The sequence below is a fragment of the Galeopterus variegatus genome, unplaced genomic scaffold (genome assembly GCF_000696425.1).
Source record: "Galeopterus variegatus unplaced genomic scaffold, G_variegatus-3.0.2 Scaffold1829, whole genome shotgun sequence".
NCBI lineage: Eukaryota > Metazoa > Chordata > Mammalia > Dermoptera > Cynocephalidae > Galeopterus > Galeopterus variegatus.
This window is the reverse complement of record NW_007727940.1, coordinates 185,945-201,094: the sequence shown is the minus strand read 5'-3', so window position 1 is coordinate 201,094 and position 15,150 is coordinate 185,945. Positions and strand designations below refer to the sequence as shown.

Genomic DNA, 15,150 nt, shown 5'->3' with positions numbered 1-15,150 from the left:
CCAAATAATAAATCACTGGGTTACAAAAACCAAGAGTAGAAACCTAGTATGGTCTATCGTGGTATAAAATGGCTCTAGCAACAGCAGATGTCTGGTGTGGCACAGGGTGTTTCTAGCATTTGCAGGTGCCCAGCATGACCTAGACTGATTTAGCAGTAGCAGGATGCCTGGTGTGGCCTTGGGTGGCACTAGCAACAGGCTGACCGTCTGTCTCATGTGAGCTCAGTAGTCACCCTGCTTTCTCTCCTCTCTGCTCTTGCTTCTTCCAGTCCCACCCTCGCTACCCTGGCCCATTGTCACATGTTAAATCCTCCCATCATTTATTTATTTTTTTCGTTAAATCTTTATTTTGTCAATATACAATGTATATGATTATTATGGCCCATCACCGACACCTCCCTCCCACCTCCCTCTCTCCCCTCCCCCGCAAGAATGTCCTTTCCGTTTGCTTGTTGTAACAAATACAAAAAAGTATAGTTGTTATATCTTCTCCCCCCTCCCCAGTTTTTTTTGCGTGTGTATGTGGGTGAATTAACTTGTTTATTTTTTAGCTCCCACCAATGAGTGAGAACATGTGGAATTTCTTTTTCTCTGCCTGACTCGTTTCACTCAATATTATTCTCTCAAGGTCCATCCATGTTGTTGCAAATGGCAGTATTTCATTCGTTTTTATAGCTGAGTAATATTCCATTGTGTATATATACCACATTTTCCGTATCCACTCATCCAATGATGGACATTTGGGCTGATTCCAGCTCCTGGCTATTGTGAAGAGTGCTGCAATGAACATTGGGAAACAAGTATACCTTCGACTTGATGATTTCCATTCCTTTGGATATATTCCCAGCAGTGGGATAGCTGGGTCATATGGTACATCTATCTTCAGCTGTTTGAGGAACCTCCAAACCATTTTCCATAGGGGTTGCACCATTATGCATTCCCACCAACAATGTAAGAGAGTTCCTTTTTCTCCGCAACCACGCCAGCATTTATCGTTCAGCGTCTTTACCTTTCATTTTAACAGCTAACTGGCCTGTATAATTTATAAAGTTGTGGTCTGATTGGGTGACTCCTTTCCTTCTTGCTGGTAATTAGACTCTGGGATATCCATTTACCACTCTCAATCTTAAGTAAATATTTTGGTTACATACTAGAAATAATAATTGTGGTTGTTATATCTTCCTCTCCCAAACCCCCCACCTTTTTTTTGTTTTTTGTTTTTTTTTTTAGCTCCCACCAATAAGTGAGAACATGTGGTATTTCTTTTTCTCTGCCTGACTTGTTTCACTCAGTATTATTCTTTCAAGGTCCATCCATGTTGTTGCAAATGGCAGTATTTCATTTGTTTTTATAGCTGAGTAGTATTCCATTGTGTAGATATACCACATTTTCCGTATCCACTCATCTGATGATGGACATTTGGGCTGATTCCTGCTCTTGGCTATTGTGAAGAGTGCTGCAATGAACATTGGGAAACAGGTATACCTTCGACTTGATGATTTCCATTCCTTTGGATATGTTCCCAGTAGTGGGATAGCTGGATCGTATGGTAGATCTATGTTCAGCTGTTTGAGGAACCTCCAAACCATTTTCCATAGGGGTTGCACCATTTTGCATTCCCACCAACAATGTATGAGAGTTCCTTTTTCTCCGCAACCACGCCAGCATTTATCTTTCAGCGTCTTTTGGATTTTGGCCATCCTAACTGGGGTGAGATGGTATCTCAGTGTAGTTTTGATTTGCATTTCCCGGATGCTGAGTGATGTTGAGCATTTTTTCATATGACTGTTGGCCATTTGTATAAATCCTCCCATCATTTAAAGGCCAGCCAGATGTTCTGTTTTCCAGGAAATACCCGGAAATGATCTCTCTTGCCCCTTTGAACCTCTCCTCACACTCTAGCTTATATTATGATTAGTGTGGTTTATCTCCCTTGTTTAAATTTGTCTTTCACATCTTCGTGTCCATCCACCTCAGCCCTAAGCCTAGGGCCTGATTAATATTTAGAAAGATTTTAGCACAGTTAGGCTGTGGTAACAAATAACCCCCAAATCCCAGTGGCTTACAATACCACTGGCGCGTTCATCTCTCATGCTACCTGCCCTTCAAGGGTTGGCTACGTCTCTTCTGCTTCCTGTTGTCTTCTTTCCAAGACTCAGACTGAGGGATCAGCCCCCATGTGGGACCGGCCAACGTTGAGGTTGTGGGAGAAAAGAGAAGCAACAGGCCACATAACCCTCCAGAAGCTTCTGCTGGGAAGTGGCCCATGTTTCTTCTGCTCCCATATCATTGGCCACAGTGAGCCTTGAGGTTCTCCCTCAGGAGGGGCAACTGTAAGTCATATGGCCACATCACCGTTCACAGGTCAGAGGGACAGCCCTGCCACCAGAGGACAGTGAATGATGATTCGAGTGAGTGAGCAAATGACTAGATGAATGGACATCATTCTCATGGCAGAGAACAGAATAATAATTCCTATGGCTCTGAAAACTTTCCCTTGCTCTCTTAAGCCTCTACTCCTTTTCCAAATACCATACAGAAGTTTTTTCTTTTTCTTTTCATGGTTTGAACACACTGGCACCCTGTCGAGCTACCTCACCTTGTAGCAGAGATTTTCAAGCCCTGAGGTGAGAGGGCCTGCAGCCCAAGGCTGCAGGGTAGGGCCCTGATGTATAGCCCAGGCTCACCCTGGGTCTGGTGGGACATGGAGTTGGGGGCAATAAGCCAGCACTCTCCACTCACCAGCAAACTAAGACCGAGTCAGGAATAGCGGCTGTGTTCCAATGGCTGCTTGCTAACCCACCAGAAGCTTGATGGCCACGTCGGGGACAGCACCCTCCTCCCCCTCAGCAGGGGGTTGAGGGAGGAGGACAGAGCACTGTCCTTACTGCTCTGGGGGGCTTGCCTGCCAGTGTCCAGCCCACCCCTTCTTGGCCGAGGCAGCAAGGCAAGGGAGAGCCCCAACACAGCCCAGCTCAGTCCTCAGCACCCAACCTTACAGGGCTTCCCTAAGCAACAGCCTGAATCCCAGAAAATTCCAAAAATCTCTGGAATTGCACTACAGCTGTAAGGTACAGGGTGCCTCTAGAAGTGTGTAAAGTTTCTCTATTGCAGCCTTGACAAGACTTCTCTCCAAGGCTGTGGCAGCTCCCTGGCAAGGGTGCAGAGTGATCACGCCAAGGACTGTGAGTCATGCAGTTCTATGACGGCGTTGTCAGCCTTAGCTGGAGACACCCAGAGAAAGTCTCGGCTTTGCACCCTAATCTTTTCATTCCACCTTTAAATGCTGTTTGTGGGCCGCCTATATATCAGCAAATGCCAGAGATCACTGCTGGCCTAAATGCTTCTTAAAAATAATTTTATACATTTTTAAAAACCCTCCAAGCTGATACTTGTGTTCTTCTTACCACAAATGTTCAGGTGAAAGAACAAAAAGATAATGGCTCATCAGCTGCTCTGCCAGCTCCCAAACCACACACGCTTTATGAGGAATTAGAATAATAATTTCCAGAATTGGTTTCTCCGGGGGCAGGAAGCTCCCTGCTGCATCCCATTTCTACCTGCTTAGAGAGCTTGGGAGCCCTTGAGATCAGCTAAAACTGCCCTGAAGAAAATATCTCGGTTCTGCTCTATGAAAATGCCCCCATCTTTCTCCAGAATTAATTTTCTTGTCTGGTCTGCTGGAGTCCAGGTTGATCAGTCATCAGATTCTATGAGCTAGCCTGCCCTGATGACTATTGGACCAATTAAATGTCCATTTAAAAATGATCTTTGTAGGTGTTTTATGAAAATTAATACCTTCCTCCATGGCAGGGCTGTTACAGTGATGAATGAGGTAATGGAAAGTCCTGTGAGCTTGGAAGGAAGGTGCTATTTATGAATGTCCAAAATATGTTTTCTAATTTTCTTAATGATGAAGACATTGAGCTTGGATATTGATCTCAAGTTAGCAAGGCCTGTGTAAGCGGAACATCTAATTTGTTCAGTTCAGCCAGCAGAAGCTTGGCTGCATCTCACAGGTGGAAATAGGCAATGCACACCTGTTAGGGCCTGCTCCAGCATGAGACGTTGGCATGGGCGAGGGGGGATGCTGGCCCCAGGGCTCTCCAGCTGCCTGCTTGTGGCCCCTGTGCTGCTCTTGCATGTGGGCAAGCTGTTCAAATGACCTGGCTCATGTTTAGGCCCACAGAGCCAAGGTGGATCTTCTGATTGGTGGTGTCTTTGGGCAGCCTGGCTGGCACCGGCTGGAGCAGTGTTTCTCAGCCAGCTGCCTAGGGAAGCAATTTGGCAGCCTCTTCAAACCTATGTACTTGGGCATTCAGTTCATCTACAAACACATAAAAGCTAGACGAGAGGAAGTGATCCTCAGGAGGGATAGGAGGCATTCCTGACAGTTCTGAGCCCAGCGTGGCTCTTCCCTGTTACTTTTTGGTGGTTTTAATTTCTATTTTACCACATTGGTTGAAAACTTAGATGTTGGCTTTGAACAAAATGTGGGAACACAAGGTAGGAGTTTGGTGGCTTGTTCTATCCTCAGGTCAGAGCAGGGGTAGACACTGGGTGGTCTCCCTTCTCTCCAGAAGACTGGGGGAAGGGGCAGAGGCCATAAATAAAGGCACCAATAGAGCTAGCTCTGTAAGAGAAAAGGCTCTTCACTAGTAGTGGAAGGAAAGTATCCCTTCCATCCTCAGACCCCTATCTGGAACAGTGTTTTGTTTAATTAGGCAATGCTCAAACTGTACCCGCAGAACGTCCAGGTGACCCCACTCACGGCCAGCCAGCTGGAAGTCACATGGGACCCACCGCCCCCCGAGAGCCAGAACGGGAACATTCAGGGCTACAAGGCAAGGCTCTCTCGCATGATTTGGTGCTTTCTTCCAGTTCACTGCATGCCTGAGCTGCCTAAACCCCCAGAGGGCCTGAGGGCTTGGGCTGGAATCCTGGCCCCACTCCAGGCCTGCTGCCCTCGGCTAACTTTGACCTGCCAGTTTTCTCATTGACAGACACACAGTGGACACTCAGCCCCAAGTGCTAGGGGGCCCTGAGCGTCTGGACCTTGCTTTTCAGCCTGTGATAAAAGCTGCTGGGGGGGAGGGGGAGGGGCTGGGCTCACTGTGTGACTGGTTTGTGTCCACCACAAAGCAACCCAGGCTGGGGGGCCTCTGCTCTTCCAAACATGCTCAGGGTCCTTTCCCTTCTCCAGTCACCATGGCCTGGCTAGAAACACTCCTTCCTCCTCTGCCCACTCTGGAACCTCCAGTCCATTTGCTAATAGTAAAAGAAAATGGGGTGTCCTGAAGAGAACAGGTTTTCCATCCAAGCACTACTGCCCTTGGGTCACTATTGGACATTGAGCAAGTCCCTTGATTTAATAAGTCAGGGGCAGGGCCCAGAATTTACACTTCTAATGAATTTCCTGGGTAGTGTGATTCCTGGGAACCCCACTTTGAGAACCACCACACTAAAATGTTATGAGTTCACATTAGCTAAATGCTCTAGAGATGCAGTGAAAGAAAGGCAGCAGGCCGTACCAGTTACAGTGTCGGGTGAGGAATAATTTCCAGAATTGGTTTCTCCGGGGGCAGGAAGCTCCCTGCTGCATCCCATTTCTACCTGCTTAGAGAGCTTGGGAGCCCTTGAGATCAGCTAAAACTGCCCTGAAGAAAATATCTCGGTTCTGCTCTATGAAAATGCCCCCATCTTTCTCCAGAATTAATTTTCTTGTCTGGTCTGCTGGAGTCCAGGTTGATCAGTCATCAGATTCTATGAGCTAGCCTGCCCTGATGACTATTGGACCAATTAAATGTCCATTTAAAAATGATCTTTGTAGGTGTTTTATGAAAATTAATACCTTCCTCCATGGCAGGGCTGTTACAGTGATGAATGAGGTAATGGAAAGTCCTGTGAGCTTGGAAGGAAGGTGCTATTTATGAATGTCCAAAATATGTTTTCTAATTTTCTTAATGATGAAGACATTGAGCTTGGATATTGATCTCAAGTTAGCAAGGCCTGTGTAAGCGGAACATCTAATTTGTTCAGTTCAGCCTGTTTTCTAATTTTCTTAATGATGAAGACATTGAGCTTGGATATTGATCTCAAGTTAGCAAGCCCTGTGTAAGCGGATCATCTAATTTGTTCAGTTCAGTGAGCAGAAGCTTGGCTGCATCTCACAGGTGGAAATAGGCAATGCACACCTGTTAGGGCCTGCTCCAGCATGAGACGTTGGCATGGGCGAGGGGGGATGCTGGCCCCAGGGCTCTCCAGCTGCCTGCTTGTGGCCCCTGTGCTGCTCTTGCATGTGGGCAAGCTGTTCAAATGACCTGGCTCATGTTTAGGCCCACAGAGCCAAGGTGGATCTTCTGATTGGTGGTGTCTTTGGGCAGCCTGGCTGGCACCGGCTGGAGCAGTGTTTCTCAGCCAGCTGCCTAGGGAAGCAATTTGGCAGCCTCTTCAAACCTATGTACTTGGGCATTCAGTTCATCTACAAACACATAAAAGCTAGACGAGAGGAAGTGATCCTCAGGAGGGATAGGAGGCATTCCTGACAGTTCTGAGCCCAGCGTGGCTCTTCCCTGTTACTTTTTGGTGGTTTTAATTTCTATTTTACCACATTGGTTGAAAACTTAGATGTTGGCTTTGAACAAAATGTGGGAACACAAGGTAGGAGTTTGGTGGCTTGTTCTATCCTCAGGTCAGAGCAGGGGTAGACACTGGGTGGTCTCCCTTCTCTCCAGAAGACTGGGGGAAGGGGCAGAGGCCATAAATAAAGGCACCAATAGAGCTAGCTCTGTAAGAGAAAAGGCTCTTCACTAGTAGTGGAAGGAAAGTATCCCTTCCATCCTCAGACCCCTATCTGGAACAGTGTTTTGTTTAATTAGGCAATGCTCAAACTGTAGATGAACAATAGAAAATGTTAATCATTGGCTCCCAGAAAAATATTAGCAGCCAAGGACCCTCCTGCACCCCACATTAGCCTCAGTTACTCCAATTCCTTGGAGGAAGGTGCCTCTCCACCTGCCCATCTGGGGCATGGCTTGACTTGGGACTCAGGCCCACCTGCATGGTCTGACCTTACACTCAGTGGCCACCCTTTCTGGAAGATTCTCCATGGCCCACACCCAACTTCTTGCTCTTTTGAACAGATATACTACTGGGAGGCAGACAGCCAGAACGAAACAGAGAAAATGAAGGTCCTATTCCTCCCCGAGCCCATGGTAAAGCTGAAGAACCTGACCAGCCACACCAAGTACCTGGTCAGCATATCTGCCTTCAATGCTGCTGGAGACGGACCCAAAAGTGACCCCAGGCAGGGGTGCACCCATCAGGCTGGTAGGACAACTACGCATCTCCTTTTTGCAAGCTCAGTTGGACACATGCTTTGAGAGCCCATGTCACCTCCCCCAGTGGTTCCCGGGCTGCCCAAGCAGAATTAACTGCCCTTTCTCTCAGTTTCCACAGCTCTTTGCTCTGCCTGCCCCATAACACGCATCATATTGTGGAGCTGGGAGTTTCTAGAGAGCAGGACTGGGTTTGATTCATTTGGTTGCCCCAGTGCCTGGCCTCCCCTGGTACATCATGGTACCAAATAAATGTTGGAGCAGCTCATGTTTTTCTCTGGAGCCCTTGAAGATAGCAGATGGGAAGAAGGGCTTTCCTTCTGCAGCTCGGCCATGTTCATAACCGACAGAGTCCATTCCACTTCCTCCAAGGCCACCTCATTAATGTGTCCACATACCTGGGGTGGGGGGGGAGCTCCTTGCGCATAGGGGCCAAGCATTCCCCCAGGATTCAAGCCCACAGATCACCCCTGGCAACAGCTTGCCAGCCTTCTCTCAGATGCACCACAGACCAGTCCCAAGAGCATGCATGTGTGTGCCAGGGGCGCTGCACTGACAGGGGCCACGCTGCTTGTGGCCTCATCTACACGCACTGGACACAGGGTGTGTTTTGAGCAGACCACTTTTCCACTGCATCTCTTAGTTTCTTACTGGCCTGGAGGATGTTATGAAGCTGCCCAGGTATCCCAAAGAAACGGCAGCTTAGCCTTGTATCCTAGGCAGCTCTCAGAGGCCCTTTGTAAGATCCAGGAAGTCTAAGGCTGAGAAAGTGAAATTTGCGAGCCTGTGGACGAGACACAGGGCTCAGGGCTAGCTGTCATCCTGTGGGCTCAGCCAGCTAACTCTGGCCTGGATGACTGGCCTCCCGGAGTGGGCTCTGCAGCATCACACTCCCATGAGATGACCATGCCCACATTGTAAGGGCTGCTTCCTTTTGGCATCTGGCACCCAAGGGGGCCTCTTTTAGAATCTGAGCAGGGAGGATTTGGGCAGACCTGTGGGGCAGAGAGCTGGGGATTGGAGCCACATTGGGGCACTGCAGGCCTGGCAGGTCCTGAGGCTGAAGGGGCCCAGAGGCTAGAGGGAGAGCAGAGAGGGGGGGAAAGTGAGTGCCAACTGAGCAGCGAGGGGCACCAAGGCAGAGACTAAGTCCCCACCCAGGCCATCTGGTAGGGGCAGCACCAGTACATGCCCACCTCACATAGGCCCAGGCAGAGGGGGAGCCATGGGCAGGCTTAGCATCGCCTCTGGCTGCACATCTGGCCTCCTGCATCTGCCACTAGTTCAAGATGGCTCAGTCAGCCTCCTCTCTTTCTCCAGACCACGAGGGAACACTTTGAGCTGGCAGAGTGTCATGGGCAATTGCAAATGGAGGAGCAGAGGGTGGGGGCCCTCTGAGATCTGCAGGCCCCCATGGGAGAGGAGAGGAGGGTAGAGAGAGGCTTCAGCCATCACAGAACATCCATCTCTCCCCGAAAGAACGGGACGAGAGCCCCCGGAATCCTGCAGTCACTAGAACATGGAGCTATCTGCATTTCATTTGCTGTTTCCATCTATTATTCATTTTTATGCCTTTGTCATTTCTTCTCAAGCTCCTCTGTGTTTAAACGCTGTCATTTTCTCTGCTCTTCTTGGGAGGGCCTGTGTTTCTGATTGATCCTAGGAAGTTTGGAGGTGATCAATAAATCATCTTTTCATTTTATGTCATTTAGACTTTTACTGAGTTGAAATCAACATCCAGTAACACTTTTTATTCTAGACGGAGGCACAGACATGTATGTATATGACTCTAAAGGAGCTTTAGTAGCAGTAACTCTGTGTTCTCTTCTTCCAGCTCCAGGGGCCCCCAGCTTTTTGGCGTTCTCAGAGATAACGTCTACCACACTTAACGTCTCCTGGGGTGAGCCGACCACAGCCAACGGCATCCTGCAGGGCTACCGAGTGGTGTATGAGCCCTTGGCACCTGTCCAAGGTAAGACTGGAGGGGCCATAAGGAGGACAGGCCTCAGAGTGCACAGCACTTCACAGTCTACACCGTGAGGCCCACCTGACCTCAGGTTCAGGCAGGGATTCTTCCAGAAGCTCAGGAGGTGAAGGGACTTGCCAGAAGAGTCCTGGCCAAGGAAAGGCTGAGCTGAGACCAGAAGCCCTGTGTTCTGAGCCCAGTGCAGTACTTTCTCCATGGGACTGTGTTGCATGCTTCCCTTGACCTAGCCTCTCTAACACTCAAGGTGTTTCTCTCTTGTTTCTCCTGAGAATTTTGTCCTCATGGTCAACAACAGGAACCACCCTAAGTTCTGCCTGGAACCACAGCTGGCAATGTTGGCCCTTCGGATGCCATCAGCATCTTAGGAGAGGCGCTGACAGCCCAGTGTTCTCAGCTGATGCTCTGTGCTACCCTCCATTTGTTCATTTACTCAACAAATATTTATTAAGCCCCTACTGTGTGCCAAATACTGTTGTAGATGCTGGAATGTATGGATCCAGGAAAGCAAAAATCTTGACTGAGTTGTTCATTAACAGTCTTGCTTTTCTGAATACAGTGAATTAATATTCTGATGGAGAGAGAGGCAACACACAATTAAACCAAGAAACAAAAATCTGGTAATGACCAATGCCGGAATGTATGGATCCAGGAAAGCAAAAATCTTGACTGAGTTGTTCATTAACAGTCTTGCTTTCCTGAATACAGTGAATTAATATTCTGATGGAGAGAGAGGCAACACACAATTAAACCAAGAAACAAAAATCTGGTAATGACCAATGCTATGAAGAAAAGAGAGTAGGGATAACGTGAGAGTGTGGGCATAGGGAAGAGACCTAAATGACAAGAAGGACCCAGGCGTGCAAAAATCCAAAGGAAGATCTTTCTAGAGAAGGCTTAGCAAGTGCAAAGGCCCTGTGGTAGGCAGGGGCTGGGTATCATTACTGTGGCCGGAGCTCAATGAGTGCGGGGCACACACAGCAGGGCCAGAGCACGCAGGGCCATGGTGGGTTTTACTCAAGAATGAAATTGGAGTGGGAGAATCTAAGGCATGACCAGGATCCCTCTGGTTAAATATCACAGTCTAAATGCCACTGGATGAAAACAAAATTATTGATCACCTCAGAACTTCGCAGATCAATCAGAAACAGACCCTCCAGAGAAGAGCAGAGAAAATGTTTAAACATAAAGGAGCTTGAGAGAAGAAATGACAAAGACTGGAAGATGAATAATAGATGAAAACAGCGAACAAAATGCAGATAGCTTTTGGAGAGAATGGGTTGCTGGGATTCCACAGAAGCTCAGGAGTAAGCAGAACGTTTGGGGGCTGTTGCAGTGTCCTGCAAGGGAGTTTGGAGAAGGGGGTGACATGGAGAAAGTGAGAAGTGGCCAGATTAGGGGTGCATTTTGAAGGTGGGACCATTGGCTGTGAAGGCGAGGAAAAGGAGCTGGGGACTGAGGGGCATCGCTCTGACGTTCACGTGGCTATTACTCACGCACCTGCTGTGTTAAAATGTTACCTATCTCTGCTATTATTTTAATTCATGTCCACTGGAGGCTCAGTGGACATTGTGTCTTCACCTCACTGTGTACCCAGAAACACATCCAGCTGTCTCTGCCCAGTGGTCTAGGGCAGGTTCTCCCTGGTCATATACACAGACAGACTGTAAAAATTATAGATTTTTTGAAGTCTGGGAGGAAAAAATATAACCAACACATCAAATATATTGGCTCTCCATTTAAAGCAGTGATAAAAGTTTCCTTTTAAAATAAGCACATTCAGATAAAACAGGGAGTTGATTTAAAGAAGAAAATTTAAACACTAGATCTTATTTCACAGGATCCAAGATGCCATTGACTATAAGATTCGTTGTTATTTTATGAAGTGCTAAGAAAGAAAAAAATCCTGCCAATAAACTAGGTCCAGTACCTTTGTATCATCAATTCTGAGCTGCACTCCAAATCAGAGACCTGAAAATGCGAGAGAGGATAAACAGAATGTGTCTTAGACAATCGATGAACTTTGGTAAATAACAGTAGAGGTGATATGTGGATATGACACAGGAACAACATTGATTTAGTGTGGCCACCACGAGGGCAGAGGGTGTGGCCCAGGCTCTGCTGTATTCTTTTCAGAACCAGCGTCTGTCTGGAAACCCGGTGGCATGGAGGCGGCCGCCTTTGAGATCCTAGCAGCAGATGCCCGGAAGGAGACATGCCTGTTGTTCTTGCTCATCAGCAGGGAGAAATGGTAGAGAATTTCCTGAGACCTTCCATTTTGCTCACGAGTATTCCCTCTCTTTCTCTGACGCATGCACACACACAAACGTGCATGCACATGAACACACACACGCACATGGGTACCATGAGTCCATGTTACAAGTGCCCTTTCAAAGATATTGACTAACTAGAGCTATTCAAATGAGAAATGACTGCCAAAAAATCATTGTTCCGATTGAGCTAGGAGTCCTTCCTAGTCGAAGACGGCTTGAGTTTTCCCCTTCCTCCTGAAATAAGTGGCTTATTCTGCTACCCAGTCCTTCTGTGTTCCTGGGTTTGCAGAATCTCTCTAGAAACTCCACGGCATGCCCCTCTGGGCCTCTCGCCTGAGCTGCTCCTGGTCTTGTAAAAAAGTACTTGGCCTCCAAGCAAGACCATTCCGTGGATCGTTGCCCAGGTAGAAATACCACACAGGGACTGGATGTGCTTGCGATCTCCTTTTCTCTGCACTTCCACTCTCCTAGAATTGTGTCTGAGTTTCTCCAAAACCTTCGCATAACCCGTCTCCCAGGGAGATGACCCTACAGATCCAGTTTCCTGTGTTACCAGGGTGTGGTTTCTTGTTCATTTTCATGGCAGTTTTCGCATCATTGGGAAAGTCTAAGAGCACTTTGGAAGATTTCGTTTTAGACAGTCATGTTCATTGTGTTCTGCTCGCACATGGCTTTCTGCAGTGTTACCAGGGTGTGGTTTCTTGTTCATTTTCATGGCAGTTTTCGCATCATTGGGAAAGTCAAAGAGCACTTTGGAAGATTTCGTTTTAGACAGTCATGTTCATTGTGTTCTGCTCGCACATGGCTTTCTGCATGCTCCCCATAGACACGGTCCCACCAGGTGTAACAATAACAATAGGTAATGTTTACCGAGCACTTACTACAAGTCGGGCACTGTGCTGAGCACTTAACGTTCATCATCTCTAGATCCTCTAACAGCTCTATGTTGTAGCTGCTGCTGCTGCTGCTTTTATTCTCATTTTGAAGACAAAGAAATTGGGCTTAGAGCCCTTCAGACATTTGCACAAGGCCTGCATTTGAGAATGATGAACAGAGGTGGGATTTGAATCCAGGTGTTCTGACTTGAGAGCCAAGGTCTAAACTGCTAGGTGGTAGGGAGAAAATGTGTGGAGCACTTGTGTTTCTGAAAGCAAATGTGAAGGTGAACTTCAGAGATGGAGTGTGAGGAGGACTCATTAAAGCATTTCATATTCCAGACAAATCGCTTGCCGCACAGCCAAGTGTGGGGCTTGTCACTCCCCCGAGTGACAACAGGTGGAATCACTTCAGTAGCAACCATTTTCGCCTCTTTTCACAAGCAATAAGACCGTCCGTCACCAGCATTGTCTCTTTCGTTTGTTGAGAAGGGCTGGTTCTTTTAACCTGGATTTTCCCAGTGAGCGCAGCATGCTCTGAAATCAGAGGAGGAAAGAGCACTCTTGCTTTGTGACTTACTCATTCCCTCCACAGGTTGAGAGATTGACCGGAATCTCCACAGAAATGGCTTTATTAGGTCTCCCTTGCAATGTGCATTGGAGGTGTTGTAGTCCACAGTGTACCCATTGCAGTCTTGGGCACATTCCAGACTTCCTGATCCCTATACAGCTATCAAGTGGCTGATCAAAAGCTTAGGCTGGCCACCGGTGCTGGGGATAGGAAACGTCATTGCAGAGCTGCCCCGAGCACCCCCATTGCCTGCCTAGACTAAAGCTGTCTGCCAGAACTCTGTCCTGATCCTGTCCAGCTAGCCACACCATCAAAAAGAAAAATGTAGACCAGTGGAGGATGGCCAGTCAGAGTAACTGAGGCCAGTTTGTAACAAGGATATCTTGGCCTCGGTCAAGAGCAGAGGCTGTTGCAGACGATTCTGATTGGTGGGTGGAGTGGGCGGAGGGCAGCAAGGCCCCAGTTGCTGGTGCCTCCCCGTGTCCAGGCCCGCTGACAGCCCCCTCCCACACTTCTCTGCATGTGCCATTCCAGTGGATCAATAGCAATCATGAGGCAAGCGGAGAGTAAAAGCATTTGCACATGGGATGCACCCTGTCCTCCTGTGCTCTTGGAACCCTGCCATCAGGTGACACACCTGAGCTGGCCTGTGGGTGACAGCCAGCCAACTGCCAGGCAGATGAGGGAGGCCACCTGGGACTAGCCACTCCCAGTGGAGACTCACTGAGTGACACATCACAGGCACAAGCCTAAGCTCAGCCCAGGTCAGCCAAGCCAGCACCAGCCAAAGGACTGCCTGGCAGGATCATGAGCTCAGTTGAGTGGTGGATGTTTTAAAGCCCTAGGTTTTGGGGAGTTTGATACACAGCAGTACATAAGAGGTACAGCAGTGAGGACTCTATGTACGTCACAGAGCACCAGTTGTTTAATGTGTTCTTACACAGTAATCAGAGACAAGGATTCTTCTCTGTCGCCTGGCTCTCCAGCTCATCTCCCTTATTGTCAACCTCAGAACAGATGGTACTGTTGGTTAAATGTGTCCCCCAAAATTTATGTATTGGAAACTCAACCCCCATTGTGCCAGTGTTAAGAGGGTGGGAAATCTGTACTTACGGTATTCAAAAGGTGAGGCCTTTGAGAGGTGATTGGATCTCCAGGATTGCCCTTGTGAATGGATTGGTCCATTCATGGAGTAATGCATTGATGGTTTAACGGGTGTGGTTCTGATGGCTTTATGAGGAGAGTGAGTGAGGTTAGTTCTCTCACTCTTGTTCAGCCCATTTCTCTCACCATGTCACACCCTGCATTGCTTTAGGGAGTCACCATCAAAAAGGAGGCCATCACCAGACCCATCCCCTGGATGATGGACTCCCCAGCCTCCAAGACTGTAAGAAATAAATTTCATTTCTTTAGAATGACCCAGTTTCATGAATTCTGATATAAGCAACAGAATCAGATTAATGCGGATGAGGAAACTGAGGACTATACAGAGATCAGGTGCCTTTCCTGGCATTGCACAAGGAGTAACAGACTTAGGACTAATTCCAAATTCCTGGTCCTTTGCATTCTCCCTTCCTGCTAGCTAACTCTGTGCCTTTCAGAGAGAATCAGCTCTTGGCAGAAATGTGGAACAGGAGGCCCTTCTCCTTGTGGCCCTCTCTGCCCTTAGGCATTTCTGAGCATTTTGACCTGCTGGGGTTGGCAAGGGAGGAGGTGAACTTTCAATTGAATAGAAGATGATGCTGCGACATAACTGAAAAGGACCAGAACATTATGGGATGGAGCTGTGGTCAAGGGAAGGGGTGGTTGAACAGAAGGCAATGTTTGGGGGGGGGGGGAATGGTTTCCTGCACCTCGTGGAGGTCAAATTGTCCAGCAGCCCCTGGCAGCTCATCCAGCCCCTGCTCTCTCTAGTCTTCATACCTGTATCAGCCTCTCCCGGGTGGCCACCAGCTCCTCTTCTCCTCCAGAGTGCTTGTAGTACTGTACAAGGGGTCTTCTACAAAGTTTGTGGAAGGATTCATGTTGTCTTTTAATTTCATTTGCTCATGAACTTTTTTTTTTTTTTTGTCTTTTTTCGTGTCCGGCAACGGATCGCAACCCTCAGTGT

The 15,150-nt window shown here is 48.0% G+C and overlaps 1 protein-coding gene across 1 annotated transcript in view; it reads left to right on the top strand.

The window, feature by feature from the left end:
• LOC103595738 (protein sidekick-1-like) overlaps positions 1-15,150 on the top strand; it is a gene marked incomplete at its 5' end in the record, with an annotated part of 238,324 nt that overhangs the window by 144,342 nt on the left and 78,832 nt on the right. The window contains 3 exons of the mRNA XM_008579197.1: positions 4,725-4,844; positions 7,143-7,329; positions 9,172-9,309. Coding sequence (XP_008577419.1) covers positions 4,725-4,844; positions 7,143-7,329; positions 9,172-9,309 — 445 coding nt within the window. The remainder of the gene's footprint in view (positions 1-4,724; positions 4,845-7,142; positions 7,330-9,171; positions 9,310-15,150) is intronic.